Consider the following 25339-nt stretch of genomic DNA (forward strand, 5'->3'; position numbering starts at 1 on the left):
TGTTTTTTCATAAAAAGTTTATTGGAGGTGAGGTGGTATCCCAGGTATCATGCAACTTAAAACTAAAAAGGAAGCTATAGGAATGACTCAAATGAATAGGCTATGGGGGTGTACTTAGCTGGGATAATGGGTCAAATCTCAACATTTAACTAAAATGCATCCATACCAAACACCATATATCACACGCATTCCTCAACCCTGTTCTAGAATATCATTTACATTTCAATGGGTGTTTTATCTCTGTGACAAATGACTGGATCTTTATTTAAACAGCTAAACAGACAACTGACCATGTAAGGCGATTACAGTATTCAATCAATACCAAATTAACCTTAGTCTAGGACTGCATTGAAAACAAATCAAATAGCCCTATCAGGAAGCACAATTACTTACAATCATCCAATGTTGAACAAGCTGAGGCTAGGCCTAAGTAATGCAATAAACTCTTATTTTGGTTGGTGATGTGAAAGGTGATATTTATCATGTTAAGATGGGAACTTCATCTTAGAATGGCAAGTACGTACATAACGGAGGACACCAAGATGAAGAAGGCCAACTGAAAAAAATAATTGGGCAAAGGGATCTATGAACACAAGAACCAGGAAGTGGGCTTTGCAGGATAACTTTTTCAAGAGAGGAGTGCAAACTGGGATCTCCAAAGGAAAGAGCACCTACAAAACAGATAAGTAAATGTACTTGTGAATAATAAGTTGGCCAAGGGCGTAGTCATGTAAAAAAACAATGTAATAGCAAGACATAAAATCATCATTACCTAACACTCCTTGACACATCGTTTCCATCTTAATCATAAAGACTACATTTGTGCATTTCATTAAGAAGTTTGGCATGGTACTTTGCATTGAGTCAACCCTAATCGATACAATGCATGTTGAGCCATCATAAAGAGCACACCTCACATGTCGAAAAAAAAATATGTTTTCTTTCTATTTTGAACAGCAATGAGAAAAGGTAAGGCAAGATGCTAAACACAGATATCCGAAGACCGCGTGAAGACCTGGGATGACCTCTCATTCAGTTCTGGAGCTGTTTGTTGTTTACAAGTTCAAAGTTACTCATGAAGAAGACTAGTGTTTTTTCCCTTGAGTCGCTCTGTCTCTCAGGCATCTTGTGCTCGCTCGGCGGGGTTCCGTGATGTCATCTCCACGCACCCTGAGTCTGCTGGGAGACACGGGGTCTCCGTCTGAACCTCTCATGCTGGCAGGCTCAGCTTCTTTCCTTTCAGCACTGAGGATTATAGAGATGCATGTCAGAGGGCCCAATATTTTTTTTCCAAATGTATTTCCATTGCAATGTGCTGACTCCTGTGCACTACAACATTCAAACTGTATATAGATGGATTATAACTCATTTAGAATAATGATGTAGTCCTACAAACTCAACCATCAATTACTCCAATAATGCTTACTTACGCATACATAAAATACCAGAAGGTCAAACAGCGAATACACAGATGGCAGAACAGAAATCAGAGATGGACATTTAGGTGGACACTCACCTTTAGTGACATAAAGGTAGAAGAAGTCGCAGTAGAGGATGGTCTGCACCACGCCGGCCACAATGGCGATCATGTCAAAGAAACCCTCGAAGTAAAAGCGCCAGATCCAGTTGAAGAGGTACAGGGCCCGGTAGAGACCCAGGAAGAACAGGTAGTGGGTGGTGATGGTCTCCGCCTCGCCCGTCTTACTGATCATGAAGAGCTGTGGCAGGATGGTCACCGACTCCAGGTAGATGGAGAATGTCCACAGGATCTGATAGAAAGACAAACACACAACACTGTATATTAGCCATTAATCTCATCCGCCAGCTCTCTCACAACTGACCATGCAGAATAGGTTAAGTAGCCATCAACTACGGGTCTCTCCTTCATATGTAACGTAAATGTCTCTAACCTCTAGGAAAGAGAAGTCATGGTTGACCAGGCAGGCGAGGCCCCCTACAGGAACCACCAGGAACTCCATCCGGAAGCTGTCGTGGTTCCCATCGTAGGTGGCCTTGAACTTAATGTAGATCAGGTAGACAGTGGCGTAGGCACAACCAATGTAGATCACCTGCAGGGAAGAGGAGAGGGAGAAAATGAGTGTATCCCATGTTAATGGTGCTGTGAAGAAAATAGTACCACAGTCTAGACCAGGGGTGTCAAACGTCCGGCCCGCGGGCCGGAACAGGCCCGCAAACGGGTTTAATCCGGCCCGCGAGATGATTTTGTAAAGTATAAAAATTAGCTGCAATTTTTCAATAAAATAAACTGCTGTTCCAATTGTGTCCACTGGATGGCGCAATAGCAATTGTGTTAAGCAAGCAAACTGTTTATACCGGGGCAGAGCAAATAGGTCAAGCAAGTGCAGCCAGTCCGGATGAGCTACTTTGTTTTGCCCGCGATATTTATTACGGCTTCTACTTTTAACATTATGTGATTTGGCACCCTCATTGCCCCAATATGTCTCTGTCAAAAAAGAGAAAAGTGGACGCAGAGTGCAGAGTGTTCCAAGAAAAATTGTCATCCTTCTATTTATTCACGGAATTGAATGGGAAAGCTGTATGTTTGGTGTGTTCACAGCATGTTGCAGTGCTGAAAGAATATAACCTTCGTCGCCACTATGTGAGTCTTCATGCCGACAAATATGACAACTTTCAAGGACAGCGGAGAAGAGAGAAGGTGAATGAACTGTTGGTGGGTCTGAAGAAACAGCAGTCTGTTTACTCACAGCCGAGACATCAGTGACGCTGCAGTGAAAGCTAGCTACCTCATTGCTAATGAAATCGCAGTGGCTTCAAAACCATTTAGTGAGGGTGAATTTGTAAAAACATGCATGATGAAGGCAGCAGAGATTGTGTGCCCTGAAAAGCACCAGGCTTTTGCAAATATCAGCCTGACAAGAAACACAGTTGCAGACTGGATTTCCGATCTTTCAGTGGATTTGGACAGCCAGTTGAAGCAAAAAGTAAAGTCATTTATTGCGTTTTCGGTTGCAATTGATGAAAGCACGGACATTACAGATGTTGCACAACTGGCCATTTTCATCTGCGGAGTTGATGACACATTGACCGTCACCGAGGAGTTCGTGGAGTTGGTGCCGATGACAGATACAACGACAGCAGCTGATATTTTCACTGCACTCGTCGGCGCGCTGGACAGGGTCGGAGTGGACTGGTCCCGCGCTGTCAGCCTGGCTACAGATGGTGCGCCCTCAATGATCGGGAAAAAAGCAGGCGTTGTGACAAAGTTCAGAGAGAAAGTGCAATCTGCAAATGGAGGACATGATTTTTGGACTTTTCACTGTATTTTGCACCAGGAGGCTTTGTGTTGCAAGTCATTAAAGATGGATAACGTCATGAAGGTGGTCATCCAAACTGTTAATTTCATCCGATCCAGAAGCCTGAATCACCGTCAGTTTGACAGCCTTCTCAGAGAGAAAGACCACATCTATGGCCTGCCATACCACACTGAGGTAAGATGGTTAAGCCGAGGTGCTGTGCTGAGGCGTTTCTTTGATTTACGAGAAGAAATTGAACAGTTCATGGAAGAAAAGGGCAAACCAGTGTTAGAATTTCATTCCGCAGAATGGATGCAGGACCTTGCATTTATGGTGGATGTTACAGAGCACCTGAATAACTTGAACAAACAGCTGCAAGGGCGCAACAAAGTTGCCACGCAGTATTATGACAGCATACGTTCTTTCAAGTTGAAGCTGTCATTGTGAGAGACGCAACTCGCCGGTGGTGATGCAGCTCACTTCCCCTGTCTGAAAAATGTGTGCGCGACCCAACATGTGGCAGACATGAAGCGGTTCAAAGATAAAATAACGGGACTGTTAAGGGAGTTTGAGCAACGCTTTCAGATTTTTGGTGAACTGGAGAAAGACTTCAACGTTTTTTTGTTCGCCATTCACCGTGAATCCCTCTGATCTGCCCGTCAGCATCCAACTTGAAATAATAGACTTGCAGTGTGACTCGGATTTGATGGGCAAATTTGCTGCAGCTGGCTTGGACACATTTTATCAGAATCTCTTGCCAGGTTACCCCAACTGCTAAATGGCATATTATTATTATTACTTGACAGCCCTCGCTGCAAAACTGTTGTGCATGTTTGGAACCACATATCTTTGTGAGCAAGTTCTCTGTAATGAGCATAAATAAAACAAAGCTGCGCTCAAGGCTCACGCACAAGCACTTGAATCACATCCTGAAGTTGGCTGCCACTCAGGATGTGATGCCTGATATTGATGCGCTGGTGAAAGCTAAAAGATGCCAGGTATCAGGAGTCAAATAAACTATGCAACCCCACTTAAAGTGCTGCATGAGACACCCTGATATAGTTCTGTGATCTGTGATATACTTCTGTGAATCACTGAGGCATTGTGTGTTTGTGTGTTGTTTGTCCTCAGAATTTCAAATAACTTGAGGTGTTTTATGATTAATAGTGATGTTGTGCTTTTGGACACACTGTCCTCAGGCTCCAGCTTTATGTTTATATGTTTTTATGTTGATGTGCTATTGTTTTTAATTGATTTTATTTTATTTGTATATTTAACCTATTCTTGACTCTGTGGTTCTTGCACTTGTTTGGGGAACAGGATTTCATTATTTGTATCTACATTTCTGCCTGAGAAATGACCCCCTGATATAGTTCTGTGATCTGTGAAACAGTTCTGTGAATCACTGAGGCATTGTGTGTTTGTGTTCTTTTTCTTTAGAATTTTCAAATAAACTTGAGGTGTTTTATGATTAATAGTGATGTTGTGCTTGTACTATTTTGGACACACTGTCCTCAGGCTCCAGCTTTATGTTTTATGTTGATAGTATTAAAACAAAGAAAACAATCTGAAGTTGTTGTTTTTAAGTTATATATATACCATGATTTTACCGGTCCGGCCCACTTGGGAATAGATTTTCCTCCATGTGGCCCCTGAGCTAAAATGAGTTTGACACCCCTGGTCTAGACCATCTCTCCTACGGACTAGGGCCAGATGAAATCTACAGAGAGATTACTTATCTGAAGCCCTGAAAGATTTGGTGATGACTGTCAAGTGCTTATGCAGACAACTCTGTAAGGGATTCCACAGATTCCGCCTGGCCCAACTTATAACACTTAATCAATACTATCAGTGGTTTGGAGGTATGGAGAAAGAAAGGAAGGCTAAGTATTAAGGCCCAGCCATCCTCTTACCTTCATGGTGGTGTTGTAGAGGGAGATGAAGGAGGTGAGTAGGTCCAGGTAGCGAGTAGTGAAGACCAAAGCAAACAGGATCTGGCTCTTCCCAGAGATACCTGGAAGAGAACCAGTTTTACAACAACAGTAGGACGGATAATATCGGGAAGGAAATTATTAAGAAATTAGTCTTCTAGTTTTGCATCACTTCATGAACAAGTTCAGGAAGAAAGGCAAGGTCTTCAACTTCTGAAATAGTCTTCCTTTGCAAGCCCCTGCACAGTCATGGCTGCAAGTGTGATAGTATCTTACTGACTGCAGTTGGAAATGTGAGTGAGTCAAACCCATGTCTGACTAGAGGATAAATAAACTGCATCTGTTCGCTGAAACTACATCAAGAAATGCAGCAGCATCTCAAGACTATGGTGATCACCTAGCAACTAATTTATCTCCATGTAGGCCTAATCGTAATGTTAACAAGAAATCGTATTTATTCCATATATTAGAGTGACTGGTATTAGAAAAAGACACACCCCTCAAGACGTTATGAATTTTATGCATGGGATAATGCATTCACTTCAGGAAAGTTGGTGCTATCAGGATCAGACCAACATGCACTTGTTTCTGTAATAGAATAGGTTGACAAAACCCCAGGGTCTCAATCTTACACTGTCCCATCCATGAACTGAATGGGAAGATGCTATAAACCTGAAGATCATAATGCCTCAAAGGGGCGCCATGCCAATGCATCCGATGCAAGCAAGGTCGATGAGAGAAACGTGTGCGAGTGTTTAGAATATAGGATGTGTTCAGCTAATTTGAGACAAATGTAGCAGTGTCGACTACTTTTGAGTGAGAATGCATTGATTCCTTGCCACCTAACCAGTTAATTTCTGGGACTTTGAATGCCACGTCAGAGTCCAGACCAAACAATCAAACGCCAGGCTACATTGAGTGTACTCGCATGCCAGACTGTTGCAGAAAACAAAGTTGACACTAGACAGAATGTTTAAACAGTAATTATTCATAAATACCTCACCTGACAACAAGGTACAGTGTCCAAACTTGCATCACTTTATGAACAATCGATGTTTTATATTTTTATCATCGACTATTTTGGCTGTTACAAGTAACTAGCTAGTTAGATACCGTAACTAACATGTTTTGCATAGCAAGTTAGCTAGCTAACAGTTACATAGCCTGTCATAGGTGGAAAACAGATACTCAAGGAAGGCTTTGATTAAACATTAATCAGTTTAGCTAGCTAGTTAACGTCAAATCCAAGCAATCCAAGTTGCCGCGCTAGAAAAGACAGTTAGCAAGTTGACATGTTACTGTGGTTAAGTAGCTAACGTTCAACCAATTCAAGCTAACTAGCTAACGAACTCGTCAGTGCACACATGATCTGCATATACTTTTGTTTCATGATGTATTATATATTGATCAACACTTAAATGCCATTCGTTGCTTGTTTGTTCAGTAGCTAGCAGCTACATAGCTAACTAGTAGTGGGTTAGGAATATAACGCTAGAAGCTAACGCGTTAACTATCCATGTTAGCTAGCTAGCTAGCGGTCTACAGGGATCTAAACTACAGCCAGCTAACTAGATAGGTTGGAATATGGACATACGGCTAACTAACTACATATGTAGACAGTACATAGCCAATAACAGTCATTGGAAGAAATAAAACTTTCAAGTTACATTTTAGTAGCTAATATAACGTTACTCACCAGCACACGACCTGGTTTTCCATATTTTGAGCAGGAGAATGATGATAGCTGCCAAGTGAGAGAGGTCTCCCGTAAACCTGAAGATGTTCATTGCTAGAGCTGATGCCTTCTTTTGACACCGGTGAAAATGACGTTTAAGACCCTAAAGTCTACTGTTGAGAACTTGTTCTGGTTTAAACTAGCTTTCTAGCTAACTTATTTAACCGGCTTCACTATCCCTTTCTTGAGGCAACGAGTTGAAATATGGCGATAGGGCAAGTCGACGTGGAAGGGGGTGTAAGAAAAACTTAAATTACAACGCAAATTGGATTCGGATTGGATACAGCAGTTTGAGTGACACCAGTGCTAAACACGCCCACCAGCATCCATTGGTAAGAATGTCCAGTTTCTTCTTCATATCAGCCTCAACTAAAATGCTTTACCTGTCTTCCAATTCTCACAGATTCATATTGTAGAATAATAGTGAAGACATCAAAGCTATGAAATAACACATATGGAATCATGTAATACCCAAAAAAGTGTTAAACAAATCAAAAACCATCAAGCGCTATGATGAAACTGGCTCTCATGAGGACCGCCACAGGAAAGGAAGACCCAGAGTTACCTCTGCTGCAGAGGATAAGTTCATTAGAGTTACCAGCCTCAGAAATTGCAGCCCAAATAAATGCTTCACAGAGTTCAAGTAACAGACACATCTCAACATCAACTGTTCAGAGGAGACTGCGTGAATCAGGCCTTCATGGTCGAATTGCTGCAAAGAAACCACTACTAAAGGACACCAATAATAAGAAGAGACTTGCTTGGGCCAAGAAACACGAACAATGAACATTAGACCGGTGGAAATCTGTCTATTGGTCTGATGAGTCCAAATGTGAGATTTTTGCTTCCAACTGCAATGTCTTTGTGAGATGCAGAGTAGGTGAACGGATTATCTTCGCATGTGTGGTTCCCACCGTGAAGCATGGATTTGTGATGGTGTGGGGGTGTTTTGCTGGTGACACTGTCTGTGATTTATTTCGAATTCAAGGCACACTTAACCAGCATGGATACCACAGCAATCTGCAGAGATACGCCATCCCATCTGGTTTGCGCTTAGTGGGACTATCATTTTGTTTTTCAACAGGACAATGACCCAACACACCTCCAGGCTGTGTAAGGGCTATTTAACCATGAAGGAGAGTGATGGAGTGCTGCATCAGATGACCTGGCCTCCACAATCACCTGACCTCAACCCAATTGAGATGGTTTGGGATGAGTTGGACCGCAGAGTGAAGGAAAAGCAGCCAACAAGTGCTCAGCATATGTGGGAACACCTTCAAGACTGTTGGGAAAGCATTCCAGGTGAAGCTGGTTGAGAGAATGCCAAGTATGCAAAACTGTCATCAAGGCAAAGGGTGGCTACTTTAAAGAATGTAAAATATTAAATATATTTTGATTTGTTTAACACTTTTTTGGTTACTACATGATTCCATATGTGTTATTTCATAGTTTTGATGTCTTCACTATTATTCTACAATGTAGACAAAATACAAAATATGACTGGTAGTGTATATAAAACATTTTAAAATCACATTTACATAAGTATTCAGACCCTTTACTCAGGACTTTGTTGTAGCACCTTTGACAGCAATTACAGCCTTGAGTCTTCTTGGGTACTGTATATAGTTTTGTTTAGTTGTATTCTCATTTATAATATCTCGGTTAGTTATTAGAACATAATATACGCAATGTGACTGTCATGCCAGGGCCTTGAACTTGAAGAAAGGCGAACAGATTGATTTTCACAACATCTCTCTGATGCTGCAACATTTGTGACAACTGTGCGACCGTGAGTAAAATAGTTTGGGATTACAACACCAAACACATAATGATGAGATAGTTGGTAAACAGGATGGAAAAGTGAGAGAAGTCAAAATATCCATCTTCCTGTTCTGTCTATTACACACTTAGTCATGAGATCACAGCGCGCGCGCGCACGCTCTTCACACACCCAACTGGTGTCAACGTAATGTTTTCATCAGAACGGATTTATCAGTGTTCTACTCTACCACGCTAATTCATCTCGACAGCCAGTAAGGACACCAACTTCACTAAATGTGAATGTTTTCTAAACCAGTAAAGCTAAGTTAAATGTCTCTTTATGCCAGTATAATTACTGTAACTTTTAATCAGTTTTAATCTGATATTTTCTCAAAGCACACAATGCTCCTCTTATTCCTTGGTGTAAACTATTTTGATTCCATATTAGTTACACATATAACGATTGAAAGTACAACTTTATGATTGTACCTGTATCTCTTTTTACTCCAGACAGCATGGGGAACAAGACCAACTGCTCCCAAGTGTTATCTTTACACCAGCCAGACGAGGTCATTTGGCGGATAGGGGGTCAGACAGCCTCTCTCCCCTGTAACATCACTTATGATACCAATATGGAAATTGACTTAATCTGGTTCGTCTTCAAGGAGGACGCTCACCACTCGGTCGATCTGATGACCCAGCAACACAAATACAGCCTGGAGAGAAACGCCCTGAATATCAACTCACTCCAGGCCAATGACAGCGGGGTGTACCACTGTGCTGCCTTGTTTAAAAACGTGGTATGCAGCGGGGCACAGGAGATAGGACAGGGCACCACGCTGGTGGTGAGAGGTAAGAGCATATAATTAAATAGAACACGTATCATTTGAAATTATTACTCATCATTTGATGTATCTCTATGGGTAAGAGTGTTTGCGGTAGCAAGGGGGCCTTTTCAATTATACTCAAGTTTTGCCTTTACAACCATATGAAAACCAAGTGACAGTTCTCCTGTGTGCTTTCAGAGTGGGGCATGCAGATGACCTGGCATGTTTTGCTGTGGCTGCTGTTTGTCCTGTTGGCCCTGTACAGTCTGGCGGTACTGATTCTGATCATTTGTAAGAAGGTAAGATATTGTATTACACTAGATACATACATATAATGATCATTATGAATTGGATGTTGTTTGAGACGTAACAGTGCATAAAATATATTGACCAATCATGCAACCACCATAATAACATCTAGTCTACATTGGATTCTAACCCGCTCATTCTACACTAGACTGGGAAAGACATTGCTGTTTGCAGAGGTACACAGAAGAGTGACATCCAGGTGAAGTCTTCTCTTTTGTACTGCCTCACTGAAGTTGTTCATGATGTCTTAAAGAATACTTGATGCCACCACAATGTGCAATGTGTTCACAATATTTAGTTTCACAAAGTTGTGGAAAGCCCGATGTCTTAAACAAGGAACAGTTCTATTTCTAAGCCCTTGCAATCATGGTTTTGTAAGAGGGGGTATTCCTCTTCAGTAAATTCCTAGTATAATCCTCAGTCTCACAATATTGAGACTTCAATGTATGTTTACATTGCAGAAAGACAAGGAAATACAACACTTTTTTGTTGTTATTTACCACTGCGATGTAACCAATTTGTTTGCTGTTCGTTCTATCTCTAACAGAAGAATACAGTTAGAGTACAGTTTGGTGCTGTTGTGCAAGAGCTGTACGGCAAGAGGAACTTACAAAGTAACAAGAAGAACCCCAACCACAGTGGCCCTGCTCAAAACAAGGTACATTATGGTCAGATTGCAGTTTCCTAATATGGCTTATTGGCTTTCCTAGTAAGTAAGAGAGAGGCTGGGAAAGTGCTTAGATTTTGTGTTATGTTTATGTGTTATGACTCAGTTATATCAACCGGTTTTCAATTTGCTAAATTATCATACCTTGTTCTTAAGCAAACTCTTCTCAAACAACACATCTAATCTACACCATGTTGACTCTACATCTGATAAACTCAACTGAATCATCTTGCAGGTTGAAAGCCCACACTCCAACCATCCAGAGGACATTTACCAAAACCAGTGACTCAACAAAAAGGAGAACAGCTAATGACAGCTACTTCCCTTCACATCTTCAGGCGGGAGAGACTATAAGGACACTGCTGACCTGCAAAAACAACTAACCAAAATCTAAAACTGACCCTTACCTTAACCAAACCCTTAACCCTGACCTAAATTTAACAAATTCTGAAAATCGGTTTGCAGGTCAGGAGTGACCGTATAGCCTTTTCCTCTTCAGGCAGCTTAAAATGGAAAACATGCTATATGGAGAGAGTAACAAGACAAAAATAATCTCAATTTGATTAACTTTAAATGAATCAGAAAGAAAAACAGAAGTCCCTGTACTGAATCTGAAGTCCGCCTATTTGAATATCAGATTGTTTTGGTTCATGTTTCAGTTTAAAAAGTCAACGCATGTTTCAGTTTAAAAAGTAAATGTAAATAACATGTGCAAGTTATTTGAATGAAGGCTTATTGTTTTTAATTCAAATGGAAACAGTGTAAAAAAGACTTGTAGAAAACATTCCCCAACAAATTAATGCAAATAATTTGAATGAAAAGTAATAGCATATTTGATTGGTATTAACTATTTAGACAAAGGCACAACATCACAATGGTTCAGGTCCCATGATACCAGTATGTAGTATACACAATGTATACACTATGTCAAAGACAATATCTGTTTTACATTCAAGTTGTTTGGAGAACAAAGTCTGCAAACTAATAACCTATTTGAAAGTAATCTGATGCTACAATATATCCCTCAATAAACTTGGTTAAGTCATACAGTTTTCACAGTAACTAACATCATATTATTACATAGTGCATAGCGTAATAGCAGGCTCAGGTACTGTGCTCCTGATACCAGAGTTAGGGTCAGTACCGTTCCCTTCATCACCACCAGACAAGTTCACAGACAAACATAATAAACACATACAGATGGAGAGTTTTCTTCTGCAGTACCCTCCTGCCATTACACCACCATGTTCCCTTTAGGAGTGCTGCAGCAGCCTGTCAAGTCTTAAAAGTCAGCATAGACACAGAGATTAAGTTGAGTGACTCAGTCGTCGATATACTTGGTGTCCACGGTGTGACTGTTGCGTATTGAGAAGGGCCTCCAGGCGAAGACTTGCAGGGCGGCGACACACATGGGCACCACACACACCAGGTAGAACATGGTGGTGTGGAGGGCCTCCAAGTCACTGCAGGGGAGGAGTAGGACATTATTCAGACAGTACAGGATATGTTACAAGACATAGAGGAGCTACTGGAAATGTGTTGTCATGAATTCAACCAGTATGTCTGTGTATCAAGACAATTTATAAAAATTACATCTAATAATACTACGACAGAGACACATTAAAGTAGCGTATAATTAACTACCATGTCGTAGAATAAATGCAGTTGCTTTACATTGGTTCACTGACACAATTAATGTAACATGTCAATGCGGTTATTTCACCACTAGGGGATGTAAGCAGTCTTATCTCAGTAAGCGTAACAGTAGAGTTCAAGATATAACCCCAGCAAGTTGTCAAACACTACAACTACGGATAACAATGTGTGACATCTGCACCTGAAATGAATCAAATGCTACTTTAATTCAGCAGGTGACTCGCTGGCAGTGAACCAATCCTAGATCATTCCTACTCCTACTCTCATTCCTCACAGCCCCAAAATACACAAGGCCGTAACAGTAAGACTGGTTTGGTCAGGCTAAAGTTAATTTGCATGCTGGCAGCGCAAACATGGATTATTGCTAATAATGCAAAACACTGAACAGGATCTTAAATGGTCGTTCTTGATAGTCTAAAGTGCCTTCCTCTCCTCACTTATCTGAAGACACAGGTCAGATACAAGCAAAATGGATGTCTACAGGGAATTCACTTTCACCTGTTTAGTTCTCACCACAATAATACAATTAGCAAAAAGGAGATAAGGAGAGGCCATTTTAGACTATTGAGATGCAGCCCTTACTTGGGGTTTGCATCCCTCCCAGCAGCCCTTACCTGGGTTTTGCATCCCTCCCAGCAGCCCTTACCTGGGTTTTGCATCCCTCCCAGCAGCCCTTACCTGGGGTTTGCATCCCTCCCAGCAGCCCTTCCCTGGGTTTTACATCCCTCCCAGCAGCCCTTCCCTGGGGTTTGCATCCCTCCCAGCAGCCCTTCCCTGGGTTTTGCATCCCTCCCAGCAGCCCTTCCCTGGGTTTTGCATCCCTCCCAGCAGCCCTTCCCTGGGTTTTGCATCCCTCCCAGCAGCCCTTCCCTGGGTTTTGCATCCCTCCCAGCAGCCCTTCCCTGGGTTTTGCATCTCTCCCAGCAGCCCTTCCCTGGGTTTTGCATCCCTCCCAGCAGCCCTTACATGGGTTTTGCATCCCTCCCAGCAGCCCTTACCTGGGTTTTGCATCCCTCCCAGCAGCCCTTACCTGGGTTTTGCATCCCTCCCAGCAGCCCTTACCTGGGTTTTGCATCCCTCCCAGCAGCCCTTACCTGGGTTTTGCATCCCTCCCAGCAGCCCTTACCTGGGTTTTGCATCCCTCCCAGCATCCTTCAGGTTCTCGTAGCCAAACTGGTTTAGGATGGAGACCACCAGCATAGGAGCCAGAGACTGGGCTGGTTTAGTGAACAGAGCATTGGTCCCAAACACCATGGAGGAGAGGGGGGAGCTGTAGAGGACACAGAGGGAAAGGACACAACAAGGCTTTAATACTTGATCCACTTACATTGATGTCATAAGGAGGATATAACAATAATAATCATGGATTGGAATGATTGGATTTATATTTTCCATCAAGGGCTCAAGGCGCTTTTAGTCATACCCTTGCTAGTGTTTACATCCATCACTGTGTTTACATTCCTGTCTGTGTACTGTACGTGACTTACAGAGATGCACATTCATTGCAACATTTTACAATTGAAGTCCAAATAACTTACCTCTTCCACACTTACTTTGGTGGGTTAATATCAATACATACTTAATGTGCCCTACAAAGTACATACAGCCTCAGTTACTTTTGTAATGTTAGGGAGACTGTTAGGTACTGTAGCACTGCCAATGAAGCTCAGTGTTAGCCTACAGAACACCCCTGAGGGAGTAGTGTTCTATTACTGTCTATCTATAATGGATGGCTGGGCGGGTGGAGTTCACTGTGTGCTGATGTGGCACTATTATAACTGTGACACAGCAGACCTGGGTTTACCTGCGCTTGTGTCTCTGAAGGTCTGAGTCGATAATGTCAGCCAGAGGCAGGTTAAACAGACTGAAGGCTGCCTGGACAAGGACCCTTAATGGCGACAAAGATATTTTTGTTTAAAACATTTTTACAATGAAAGGGTTTGTGTGATAAAGCAAACAGTTGTAAAATGGCACTGGTGTATATCCAACTCATGGAGCAAATCATGTTACTGAATTACATAACTGACACTGATATATGTGGACATTCACTGTCATTAATGACAGTGGCTACAATAACATATAAATAGATGATATAATAACATTACAATGACAATTCGATAACATAACTTCTTACATGTTAGCGGTCAGGAAGAATGCCAGGATGTAGTAGTGATGTGGCCCCAGCACCAGCATGACGGCAGCCATGCCAGCCTCTACGTAGAAGGTGAGCAGGATGATCTTGTAGTAGCCCAGGCCGTGGAGCAGGCTCTGACTGCTCAGCACCACCAACTGAGAGAGACACACCACAGAGATGACAGTAAGGTACAGTACAGTAAGTAACACCATGGGAATAAATCAACAAGGCAATGCTAGAAAATAGGTGGTGTAATGTGTGGTCAGCACTTGGCAAGGCACTCAATGCAATACACTGGTGGTGCTGAGTAAGGTTAGTGACTCCCTCCACTCAGTATAAAGTGTTTTGAGCTGCGGTATGTTACCTGAGGACAGATAAAGCCGGCTCCATACATGAAGCTCTTGGCCAGTGATGGCAGCACGTTGGGGGGTATCAGATGCTCGGCGAAGATCATAGTGAAGTTATTACAGAATGCCACCATGAAGACCTGGAAAAAGTGCAATGGATAGGAAATATACATGTAATGGTCAGATGTGGTACACACTCATATACACACACATATCCCCATTAACAGAACAAACCAAGTGATATGTGCCCACATTCTGTGGCCCCATTGAGCGGCTGTATCCCAGTCTTTTTTCTGACCTGGAAGAAGTTCATGAGCACGAAGAGCTGGAAGTCCCTATTGGTCAGGATCTGCAAGGTCATAGAGGTCACCAAGGAGAAGGAAAGAGTTAACTGGCCAGAACCCTGGTCGTTTGACCCCGGTGCTGACTCTTTGGTGTCGAAGCGGCTCTCACTGTGTAGGCCTGTGTAGATCATGCAGCCACAGGCCAGAACAGCCACCAGGACAGTGAAGCCCTGGAAGGATGGGAAGTCATCCATGTTCTGGGAGAGGAGGCCGCAGAATAGAACACTGGAGGAACCTATAAGGGACGCCACCTGGGGAGAGGGGGAAGAGGAGATAAACGTGAGAACACTTTACTGACTTCAGACAACAAAATAAATACTGCAGCTAAAATGAAACTTGTAAAAGAAACACTTCACAAAACACCTCCCTTTCCTACCTGGTTGTACTTGATGAGTCTCAGTCTGCTCTGGTGGTGGCCTGATATCTCTGCAAAGAGGGCGCACTGCGCCAGCAACACAAACGTCAGCATCCCGTCGAACGCACACAATGCCACCATTAGGTGGACGCCGCTCATCCAGTCGCCGGGGGCGTACTCTCGCCATGGGAACCAGGCGAGCAGGAAGGCGAGTGCGTAGAAGGGAGCACCATACAGGATGGAGAGACGACGTTGAGAGCAGCATGGTACGCGGGAGTTATCCTGCAGGTAGCCGAACAGAGGGTCGTTCACTGCGTTCCACACCATGTACACCACCTGTCAGGATGAAGAGATGACAAAGAGGGATGACATAATAATTGTCTTGTTTGCATCTCGAAGTTGCTAATATTGAACAATTGCCCAAATTACACGTCTAAGGACTGTATATGCTGTCATGTGTGGTTCGTTCCACTTAATAAAAGTGTGAGCAAGCTGCATGGCCAAGAATACCATTGTGCGTACTTTCCTCACTATCATTGAGCATTGACATATCAAGCCAGTTATTCCCATTTTGAATTGACATACTATTATTGGGCAGTGTACAATGTAGGCCTACTATTATGCAAGTGCATAATAGTCATAGGGCCCTACGGCTACAGTTGCCGTTTAATAAATAATAATTTGGTTCAGTTAATGGCCCAACGCTCTAACCACTAGGCTACCTAATGCCCAGAAAGTTTACAGTATCTGTTACTGTAGTACAGTACTCACTTGTGACTGATGGAAAGCTCCCTCTGATATTTTGTACTTGTTGAGGAACAGCTTGACATAGTAGAAGCTAAATATGCTGTTCATCATGCCTGCTCCCAGGGTGGTCATGGAGTAAGCCACGGCGGGAGGGTGAGCCCCCAGACTCGCCAGGTGCCTCAGGATGTTCAGGCCGCCGAAGGTGCGAACACCTGCGGCTGGTTTCTCCACGGTCATGCCTGGTGGTGGTTTAATTTCTCCAGGCTACTCACTTTGATCTCATTTAATTACCACAGATTTGCAAAGTGAGTCGAGTGTCATTTGAGTGAAAAATCTATATGACTACACAAGCAGGTGAGTTAAAGAAACGGACTTTCCAGCTATTCATATTCCATGGAAAAAGTTCTGCAGTCGCGTGCAGGATTTCTACTATTTCGGCTTGGTCAGCAAACAGACTTTACAAATACAAATTAAGATAACCTCACTGATGAATACACAATTAGAAATATGTGTTAATATACAAAACAAATTATGCTCCTCTCCTCGCTTGCAGATATCAAACTCGTTTCTGTAAATGCGGAAATAGGCGGGGCAATAACCCATGTGACCGAACCATAACAAACAAACATTGGACAAAAAGGTCCTCTGGTCCAACCTACTTTCTAATTATTGGTCAATGAACTGTCATTAAAAAAGTAGTGTCGCTTTTTCCTTAGTGGCTGAGTTCGTTCTCCCGCTGCACAGATTGCCACGTTGCCGCAAACAGACACCGGACTACGCCACCGGAGGATATTGTCCGGTCACTCCAGGCTGTTTATCACACCGGTGTTTTAGGATTCTGCCGGGTGGAGCGCGCACTCTCTATTGGAATACAATTGTCAGGGGAAAATGCTGACTGATATGATAGTGGAGGAAGAGTTTGAGCTCAAGGATGAGGAGCCATGGTATGGCAAACAGGACCTTGAGCACGGTAAGAGATTTGTGTTGCGGGTGTTGAAGGGAGGGATAGCTCGGTTGCGCCCTAAACAGCCGTAACTGAGAGAGAACAACCACCAGCCTCTTATTGCAATACGATTCCACTATTCTACAGTCTGGATTGATGCATCAGATCATCTGAGATTACAGATTAGAAAATCATTACAATTTAATTTTAAAATGTCCTAGACAAAATCAGTGAATGCCTCACAGTTATTGCTGATGACATGCGATTGCCAACATTGCAACCACAAGCCTCATGATACCCTTTCATAGACCCACATCCATTCCATTTAAAAAACAAACATATTTTGTTAGAATTTAAACAAATAATCTGAGTGATTTGTATCGCACACAGATCTTATTGTAAAGGGTAACACTCTTGTGACACTCACACATAGTCAGTAGTAGTGGGGTCTATATTGAGAATTACTGAGAGCCTTCTTGTTGCCAAGATATCCTAAGGCTGTCACTTCCCATGTGTTGATTATTGTGTCCTGTGTGTGTATTGTGTGTGACTTGTGTGTGTGTGTGTGTGTAGGCTACAGTTTTTGTAGTTTGTTTGGACACTATTTGCATGTATTTGTGTACTGCATTATTATTGTGCACCTGTATGTTGTTGCAGGCATACTGTTAGCCCTTGATCATGACTCTCAGTTCCATTACATTAGCTGGCTGGCTGACTGCAACCTGGTTTCAGAGCTTTTTGTATAATTCTGTATGTAAAACCGATTTACATTCAGTATGATAAATATAATATAATATGCCATTTAGCAGACGCCTTTATCCAAAGCGACTTACAGTCATGTGCGCATACATTTTTACGTATGGGTGGTCCCGGGGATCGAACCCACTACCCTGGCGTTACAAGCGCCGTGCTCTACCAATTGAGCTACAGAGGACCACATTCATTACGTTTCGTATGTTATGTATTAATTTGTGGATGTCCATCACTCATTTCGTATGATATGTTACGAATGACAATTTGTAATATATGTTACGAATTTACAAAATGTACAATATGTTACAAATGTGCAAAACGTACAATATGTTACGAATTCGCAAAACGTATGATGTATTACAAACTCTAGCTTAGCTAGGTGGTTAGGATGCTAACATTAGCTCTCTGGCTAACGTTAGCTAGGCTAGGGGTTAGGTTAAAGGGTTAAGGTTAGGGGAAGGGTTAGCTAAAAGGGTTAAGGGAAGGGTTAGCTAACATGCTAAGTAGTTGCAAAGTAGCTAAAAAAAGTAGTAAGTAGTTGAAAAGTTGCTAAAATGCTAAAGTTGTCTGTGATGAGATTCGAACGTGCAACCTTTGGGTTGATAGATGTTTGCGTTATACAAAACAAAAGGTTAAATTGATACACCTTTATTTGGTTTTGGATTCCCGCATGGCCATATTTCCATGTTACAGCGCTTATTTATGGAAAACAGATGGAAGACAGAGTGGACTACCTGTGCTAATTAGCTATCTCCGTCTCCGAACACCTGTGTGTAAACAGAAGTCAGATGCCACAAACATGTTGTCACTGAAAAATACTGTCGGCTGCAACTGTGTTAAAACCGCTTAAAACGGTGTTCAGTGAGTGTGTATTTTGCATTTTTAAAATCATTTTGATGTGATATGAAAGTAGAGGGATTTATTTATTTTTCTAGAACCATACCGCAATTGAGAATCAATTCACATTTAATGTAGTATTTGGTTGTTTTGGCTACCAGAGCCAATTCACTTTTAAACAAAACATGTAAGGTCCTTGGACTATAAGGAGTAATGTTAGGCTCCTTTAGTCCAATATTGGGCTAACATACTGTGTGTGTGTGTATACGCATTTGTGAAAGTGTTAACTGATCCATGTTTAGTGTATATACAATGAATGTGTTTTGTTTACATGTTTGCGTGTATGTGTTTACAGATCTCCATTTGGCGGCTCAGCTGGGTAAGACCCTACTGGACCGGAACCATGAGTTGGAGCAGGGGCTGCAGCAGATGTACTCCACCAACCAGGAGCAGCTGCAGGAGGTTGAGGTAGCTAGCCTAAATATGATCATACTAAGCCGCTGAGAGCAAATACAAACACGCACACGACCACATTGTAGGTTACATTTTTTCCACTGATCAGTCGGAAACATATTGAACGGCAGCTAAATGTGTCATATGAATGAATCACTTTTTAAACCTTGCTCTGAAGGTCACTATGGCTGGAATATTGCTTGTTAATAAATTATAATTTTGCAGATACTGTACCACTGGAGTAGGCCAACATTCATTCAACAAATTGACTTAGTCTTAGCTAACCTGTCCTTAGCTAACCTGTCCTTCGGAAAGTATTCAGACCCCATTACTTTTTACACATTTTGTTAGGTTACAGCCTTATTCAAACATTGATAAAAAAAAAATTTTCCCCCCTCATCAATCTACACACAATACCCCATATGACAAAGCAAAAACAGTTTTTTTGACATTTTTGCTAATTTATATACAGTACCAGTCAAGTTTGGACACACCTACTCATTCAAGGGTTTTAATAAATTTTTACTATTTTCTACCTTGTAGAATAATAGTGAAGACATCAAACTATGAAATAACACATTTGGAATCATGTAGTAACCCAAAAAGTTGCACACTCTTGGCATTCTCTCAACCAGCTTCACCTGGAATGCTTTTCCAACAGTCTTGAAGGAGTTCCCACATATGCTGAGTACTTGTTGGCTGCTTTTCCTTCACTCTAATGTCCGACTCATCCCAAACCATCTCAAATGGGTTGAGGTCGGGGGATTGTGGAGGCCAGGTCATCTGATGCAGCACTCCATCACTCTCCTTCTTGGTAAAATAGCCCTTACACAGCCTGGAGGTGTGTTGGGTCATTGTCCTGTTGAAAAACAAATGATTGTCCCACTAAGCCCAAACCAGATGGGATGGCGTATTGCTGCAGAATGCTGTGGTAGCCATGCTGGTTAAGTGTGCCTTGAATTCTAAATAAGTGTCACCAGGAAAGCACCCCCACACCATAATACCCCCTCCTCCATGCTTTACGGTGGGAACTACACATGCGGCGATCAATGTTCTGTGTTGACTGGCCTTCATGTCTTAAAGTAATGATGGACTGTCGTTTCTCTTTGCTGATTTGAGTTGCTCAGTTTGGCCGGGCGGCCAGCTCTAGGAAGAGTCTTGGTGGTTCCAAACTTCTTCCATTTAAGAATGATGGAGGCCACTGTGTTCTTGGGGACCTTCAATGCTGCAGAATTTTTTTGGTACCCTTCCCCAGATCTGTGCCTCGACACAATCTGGTCTCTGAGCTCTACGGACAATTCCTTCGACCTCATGGCTTTGTTTTTGCTCTGACATGCACTGTCAACAGTGGGACCTTATATAGACAGGTGTGTGCCTTTCCAAATCATGTCCAATCAATTGAATTTACCACAGGTGGACTCCAACCAAGTTGTAGAAACATCTCAAGGATGATCAACAGAAACAGGATGCACCTGAGCTCAATTTCGAGTCTCATAGCAAACGGTCTGAATACTTATGTAAATAAGGTATTTGTTTTTTTATTTTAATACATTTGCTAACATTTCTAAAAACCTGTTTTCGCTTTGTCATTATGGGGTATTGTGTGCAGATTGCTGAGGATTATTTATTTGTTTAATCCATTTTAGAATAAGGGTTTAACGTAACAAAATGTGGAAAATGTCAAGGGGTCTGAATACTTTCCGAAGGCACTGTACCTGTCCTGTCTGTAAACAAAAACAGGACTTCAGGTGTTCAGAAGCAATAAGAAGCTTAGCTCAAATGTATGACGTCATTAGGAAACAACCCTACGCACAGACCAACAAGTCCATCAATGGGAGCCGAAAGTCCACGTTGAGAAATCTCTGCTCCAAATCTCTTTTCTTGTCAGGCTCTTCTGATTGTTAGTTTCCTCTCGTTAAATGGGATCAAGTGAAAGCCCGTCTGGAGTAGCTCATGACTTAATTGGTCCTTGGCGTGGTGCATTGCATGGACAGGTATTTGTCTTCCTATCTTTAAGGCACCTTTAGGACACCTTTCACCTCCTCTCTGTAAGGAGGGCAGTGGCCAACGGCTTTATGCTCCCTTCAGTAGCCAAAGGCTTAGTCAAGGTAGTGAACTTTCACATAGTTACTACTGATGTTATCCTGCCTCTCAACACAGGGTGTCTAAGGCTGTGTTTAGACAGGCAGCCCAATTCTGATATTTTGTTTCACTAATTGGTATTTTGACCAATCAGATCAGCTCTGAAAAAGATCTGATGTGAAAAGATCTGATGTGATTGGTCAAAAGACCAATTAGTGGAAACAATATCAGAATTGTGCTGCCTGTGTAAACGTAGCCTAAGAGAACTTGGTGTGCAAATACTCTTTCCTGCCTTGCACCGCATGATATATGATGGTGTGTTTAACAACCAATATTTTGGGGTTGCCTAATAGTACCCTCACTATATTCACGGGATGTATACTCACACACGTTCACAGTTAGGGTGGCGGTACAAACAACATGACATTTTCGTATCAGACCTTTCGGCCTTTCTTCCATCATCCTGACTAGTGACCACTTCTTCAGTATGAACTCCTTGCTTGTTCACAAGAGTCGACTGGAGCTATAGGTGCCGGCATGCCACACAGATCTGATTTGTACAGTAAATCACTTCATTTCCAAACAAATAAGCATGAACAACAGATATGTACAAAGATCAGCAAATATGTGCACTGCGCAGGTGCTAGCTCTGGGCGACCATGGTGGAACAAGCAGTATGTGTTCGGTGAGCAGTCTCAACAAGTTCAAACAAACAGGTGATACATTCAAAGGGTGTTCAGGCGCAACGTGTTCGTTCAGCACACAACCAACCACAGGGGATTTCAGCCCTCTAGTCTAAGACCTATGTCTCGACGTTTAACCCCAGGATATCCGACTATTACTGACCGTACCAACTGTCCCGTTCTATTTTAATTACTGGAGAGACCATCTAATTGACAGCAGGTCAACAAAGATAAGGACCTTAAATTATTTACAGTGCTGATTATGAGGTCAGTGCCTTCAGTGCTTATTGAGTTGTAATCCCATGTATCTGACCATCTCTATATGTGGTGTCTGTACCTGGTCTTAGGCTACTCTTGGGCTATTCCACGGTAACAGAATTATGCAAAGTTTGGTAACAGAATGATGGTCTGTGCTGTTTGTGCCGTCATTCTGTTACCAAACTTTGCATCTGCACTGCTCTTCAAGTAAATGTGTTTTTGTAAAATTTTCTGTGGAAATTGTTAAAGGTAGTCCTTGTGCATGAAGTTGTATGTTTATTTTTTTTACTTTGCAATCATTGGTTTTTGTTTTACATACATTTTAAAGTGGAAAGTCTAGAGTCTCGGCATCATTCTGTTATTGTGGAATTGCCCTCTTTCCTTGTAATGTAAACAGAGGAATATAACCTCTATTTTCAGGTAATGGTTAGCTAGATATGTCAAGTTCTAGGTACTATCGTCACCTATGCAACTACTGTGACAGTGTTACTCATCTGTCAGTATTGTGACCCTGCTATTTTTTTCACTTTGGACTAAGATCTTTGTACACTTTTGACTGCAAGATCAGTAAAGTATATTTCACACGTAATTGAACCAGTTCAAAGTTCCATTGACGTATTTTTCAACTGAAGCGTGTCTCTCTGAAGGAGCTCACTGAGTGATGTGGGTTAGGGCTTTATCCTAAGCCTTGTCTGACAGTCAGTTAATATCAAACCCTAATGATTTGAATGAGTCATGATGGTTAAGCCTAAATTCGAGGGCACATAGGGGGATCACTTAGGAGTCCTTTAACAAGTGGCAGTGAACCATCCTGATAATGCTAAGTGGTATATGCCCCAGCTCCATGCAAATGTATTTCAAATACTCTTGCATAGAGTATTCCTGTCACAAAGCCACAGTGTTTTGCAAGTCCAAAAGGGTGTTCGGTGCTTCTGGTCCTCTTCAGAGGACGCACTGAGCTGTTTCGTAATGTATCATTGTTCTGAGAATTGAATTGAGAGAATAATGAGAGAACTCTCATACTGTAGCAGTCATAATGGAACCATAATTAAATGCTTGATCAATACTTACAATACAGTATAAACTCCGTATCACCTGACAAACACTGGACCCTTTTAGTGGACCCAAAAACAGTGTTCTATTCTATCCATCCTAATTCAATGGCCCTTACCTTTGACCTACTCTCCTCCCAGTACCTGACCAAGCAGGTGGATCTGCTGAGGCAGATGAATGACCAGCATGCTAAGGTATACGAGCAGCTAGATGTGGCGGCCAGAGACCTGGAGCAGGGCAACCACAGGCTGATTCTGGACAACCGCGTCGCCCAGCAGAGGATCAACTGGTGAGACTCATGACTTTATCTGATTCCTTTCTGAAAAGAGAAAAAAAAAAAATCCCAGCATAAATACTTAGTAAATTTGGGTGCTAAGTGGCAAGGTTTTGGCTAAATTAATTTTCTCCACAAAGCTCAGTAATTCGAACCACTTCTATGCTCGTCCTCTCCCAGCCTGACAGAGAAGATCGACAGTCTTGAGACCCACATGGAGGACCTGCAGACCCAGGTGGATGAGCTGAGTGCAGCCCAGTCTGACCGCAGCAGGAGAGAACTGGCCGAGCAGAGACGCAACCTCGGAGCACAGAGTGTGTCCTGCCTCAAGGAGCTGTATGACCTGCAGAAAGACAAGTGAGTGTGTGTGTGTGCATGTCTGTGTCCTGCAGCTGTGCAATTGAATCTGGTGCCAACAAACCGTTAATGTTATTTTCACTCTAAAACGCAGCCATTCCACCACATCACCAGATGTGTTCAGCTTTATTCAGCTCAAATCAATGTTGATCAATTTAATTCTCATCTCAACCATGCAAACCAAGACAAGGCTGAGAAGAGAGTAGATGGAGACAAGAGACCAACTTTGAGAAACCAAATGAGCTGGCCTTATTCTGCAGTGGGAACAGTCACTGTGACCTTGGTGTGTCACAACACTCATTTCCTGCACTCAGATTATAGTAACTAAACAATTAGGAAATTATGTGCATGCTAAGAGAGGACATTGCATGGTACACAAACACAATAACAAATGATAAACAGAGGAAGTTACCTCAAAGGTTATTTAAAGTACAGTAAAAAGAATGTGCCTTGAGGAATGTTTTACTTACATTTACATTTTCGTCATTTAGCAGACGCTCTTATCCAGAGCGACTTACAAATTGGTGCATTCACCTTATGATAGCCAGTGGGACAGCCACTTTACAATATTTTTTATATATATATTTTTTTTTTGGGGGGGGTAGAAGGATTACTTTATCCTATCCCAGGTATTCCTTAAAGATGTGGGGTTTCAGCTAGCCTGAATGTTTGGACATAATTCCAGGAACTGTGTGTCTGGGCAAGTTACAGGTCTTTCTGCAAGTTTATAGAAACTGCATTACCAATCATCAATGGTGTCCAACTAGCAGTCACAGAGCCTCTTTTCATCTCTACCCCTTACAGTGATCTGCGTACTGTGTATTCCCTTTCAGTGCATATTAAGTAAAGGAGGCAGAGAAAGACACTTTTGACTGTTGAGATGGGCCCATAGTCTAATGACCTGTTTATTCGGACTCCTACGACCCCTGACCCTCCTCTGGTATATTACCAACATTATCAGCCGTGTGCTGACTGGATGTCCCCAGGTCACACAGACCCAGACCACCTAATCTGGGCCAAGGCTTTTCAGATACAATCCCCTGCAGATAAATCTTTCCGTGGGGGTTAAGTCTAGCCTGTGTACACACACACACAAACACACATTATTAGTAGCCTGTCTTAGCAAGCAATACAAAACAACTGATAAAGCACATACAGTTGAAGTCGGACATTTACATACACTTAGATTGGAGTCATTAAAACTTGTTTTTCAACCACTCCACACATTTCTTGTTAACAAACTATAGTTTTGGCAAGTCGGTTAGGACATCTACTTTGTGCATGACACAAGTAATTTTTCCATCAGTTTTTTACAGACAGATTATTTCACTTATAATTCACTGTATCACAATTCCAGTGGGTCAGAAGTTTACATACACTAAGTTGACTGTGCCTTTAAACAGCTTGGAAAATTCCAGAAAATTATGTCATGGCTTTAGAAGCTTCTGATAGGCTAATTGACATCATTTGAGTCAATTGGAGGTGTACCTGTGGATGTATTTCAAGGCCTACCTTCAAACTCAGTGCCTCTTCGCTTGACATCATGGGAAAATCAAAA

At 42.2% G+C, this 25339-nt stretch overlaps 4 protein-coding genes across 7 annotated transcripts in view; 2 read left to right on the top strand and 2 right to left on the bottom strand.

Annotated features, from left to right (window-relative positions):
- Positions 1–7172, bottom strand: LOC311102615 (ER lumen protein-retaining receptor 2-like). Its single transcript, XM_084143982.1, has 5 exons — positions 6903–7172; positions 5189–5289; positions 1911–2069; positions 1517–1769; positions 1–1245 (listed from the first exon to the last, which is right to left on the bottom strand). The coding sequence occupies exons 1-5, from the start codon at positions 6991–6993 to the stop codon at positions 1211–1213; spliced, it is 639 nt and encodes a 212-aa protein (XP_084000108.1). The 5' UTR covers positions 6994–7172; the 3' UTR covers positions 1–1210.
- Positions 5814–11549, top strand: LOC311102591 (immunoglobulin superfamily member 6-like). 3 transcript variants are annotated; one of them, XM_084143964.1, is made up of 6 exons: positions 5814–6220; positions 9213–9554; positions 9728–9828; positions 9987–10037; positions 10386–10496; positions 10741–11549. In XM_084143964.1, exons 2-6 carry the CDS (start codon positions 9218–9220, stop codon positions 10789–10791), a joined length of 651 nt encoding a protein of 216 aa, XP_084000090.1. In that variant the 5' UTR covers positions 5814–6220; positions 9213–9217; the 3' UTR covers positions 10792–11549. The 3 variants fall into 3 exon arrangements, with proteins under 3 accessions (XP_084000090.1, XP_084000091.1, XP_084000092.1); XM_084143965.1 differs by lacking the exon at positions 5814–6220 and adding an exon at positions 8887–8974; XM_084143966.1 differs by lacking the exon at positions 5814–6220 and adding an exon at positions 8922–8998.
- Positions 11228–23337, bottom strand: LOC311102563 (transmembrane protein 180-like). Of its 2 annotated transcripts, none has more exons than XM_084143944.1 (8): positions 23269–23337; positions 15363–15677; positions 14941–15237; positions 14660–14782; positions 14296–14450; positions 13966–14049; positions 13288–13431; positions 11228–11968 (listed from the first exon to the last, which is right to left on the bottom strand). In XM_084143944.1, exons 2-8 carry the CDS (start codon positions 15666–15668, stop codon positions 11827–11829), a joined length of 1251 nt encoding a protein of 416 aa, XP_084000070.1. In that variant the 5' UTR covers positions 15669–15677; positions 23269–23337; the 3' UTR covers positions 11228–11826. The 2 variants fall into 2 exon arrangements, with proteins under 2 accessions (XP_084000070.1, XP_084000069.1); XM_084143943.1 differs by lacking the exon at positions 23269–23337 and adding an exon at positions 16113–16666.
- The window catches only part of LOC311102580 (cerebellar degeneration-related protein 2-like), a 15915-nt gene continuing 7440 nt past the window's right edge, over positions 16865–25339 (top strand). The window contains exons 1-4 of the mRNA XM_084143955.1: positions 16865–17058; positions 18977–19089; positions 23291–23439; positions 23605–23781. Coding sequence (XP_084000081.1) covers positions 16977–17058; positions 18977–19089; positions 23291–23439; positions 23605–23781 — 521 coding nt within the window. The 5' untranslated portion in view covers positions 16865–16976. The remainder of the gene's footprint in view (positions 17059–18976; positions 19090–23290; positions 23440–23604; positions 23782–25339) is intronic.

The sequence above is a fragment of the Coregonus lavaretus genome, assembly GCF_964263955.1.
Source record: "Coregonus lavaretus genome assembly, chromosome: 2".
NCBI classification, from domain to species: Eukaryota; Metazoa; Chordata; class Actinopteri; order Salmoniformes; family Salmonidae; genus Coregonus; species Coregonus lavaretus.

Bases quoted from the DNA above. Each gene is read 5' to 3' on its own strand.
- LOC311102615 (XM_084143982.1), bottom strand. From the start codon at position 6,993: ATGAACATCTTCAGGTTTACGGGAGACCTCTCTCACTTGGCAGCTATC. The intron at 5,290-6,902 runs GTGAGTAACGTT...GTTCTCTTCCAG, and splicing joins GAAAACCAGGTCGTGTGCTG to GTATCTCTGGGAAGAGCCAG. The intron at 1,770-1,910 runs GTTAGAGACATT...TCTTTCTATCAG, and splicing joins ATGACTTCTCTTTCCTAGAG to ATCCTGTGGACATTCTCCAT.
- LOC311102591 (XM_084143964.1), top strand. From the start codon at position 9,218: ATGGGGAACAAGACCAACTGCTCCCAAGTGTTATCTTTACACCAGCCA. The intron at 9,829-9,986 runs GTAAGATATTGT...ATTCTACACTAG, and splicing joins TTCTGATCATTTGTAAGAAG to ACTGGGAAAGACATTGCTGT. The intron at 10,497-10,740 runs GTACATTATGGT...ATCATCTTGCAG, and splicing joins GTGGCCCTGCTCAAAACAAG to GTTGAAAGCCCACACTCCAA.
- LOC311102563 (XM_084143943.1), bottom strand. From the start codon at position 16,325: ATGACCGTGGAGAAACCAGCCGCAGGTGTTCGCACCTTCGGCGGCCTG. The intron at 15,238-15,362 runs GTAGGAAAGGGA...CCCTCTCCCCAG, and splicing joins GACTCATCAAGTACAACCAG to GTGGCGTCCCTTATAGGTTC. The intron at 13,432-13,965 runs GTAAACCCAGGT...TGTCCTCTACAG, and splicing joins CTTCAGAGACACAAGCGCAG to CTCCCCCCTCTCCTCCATGG.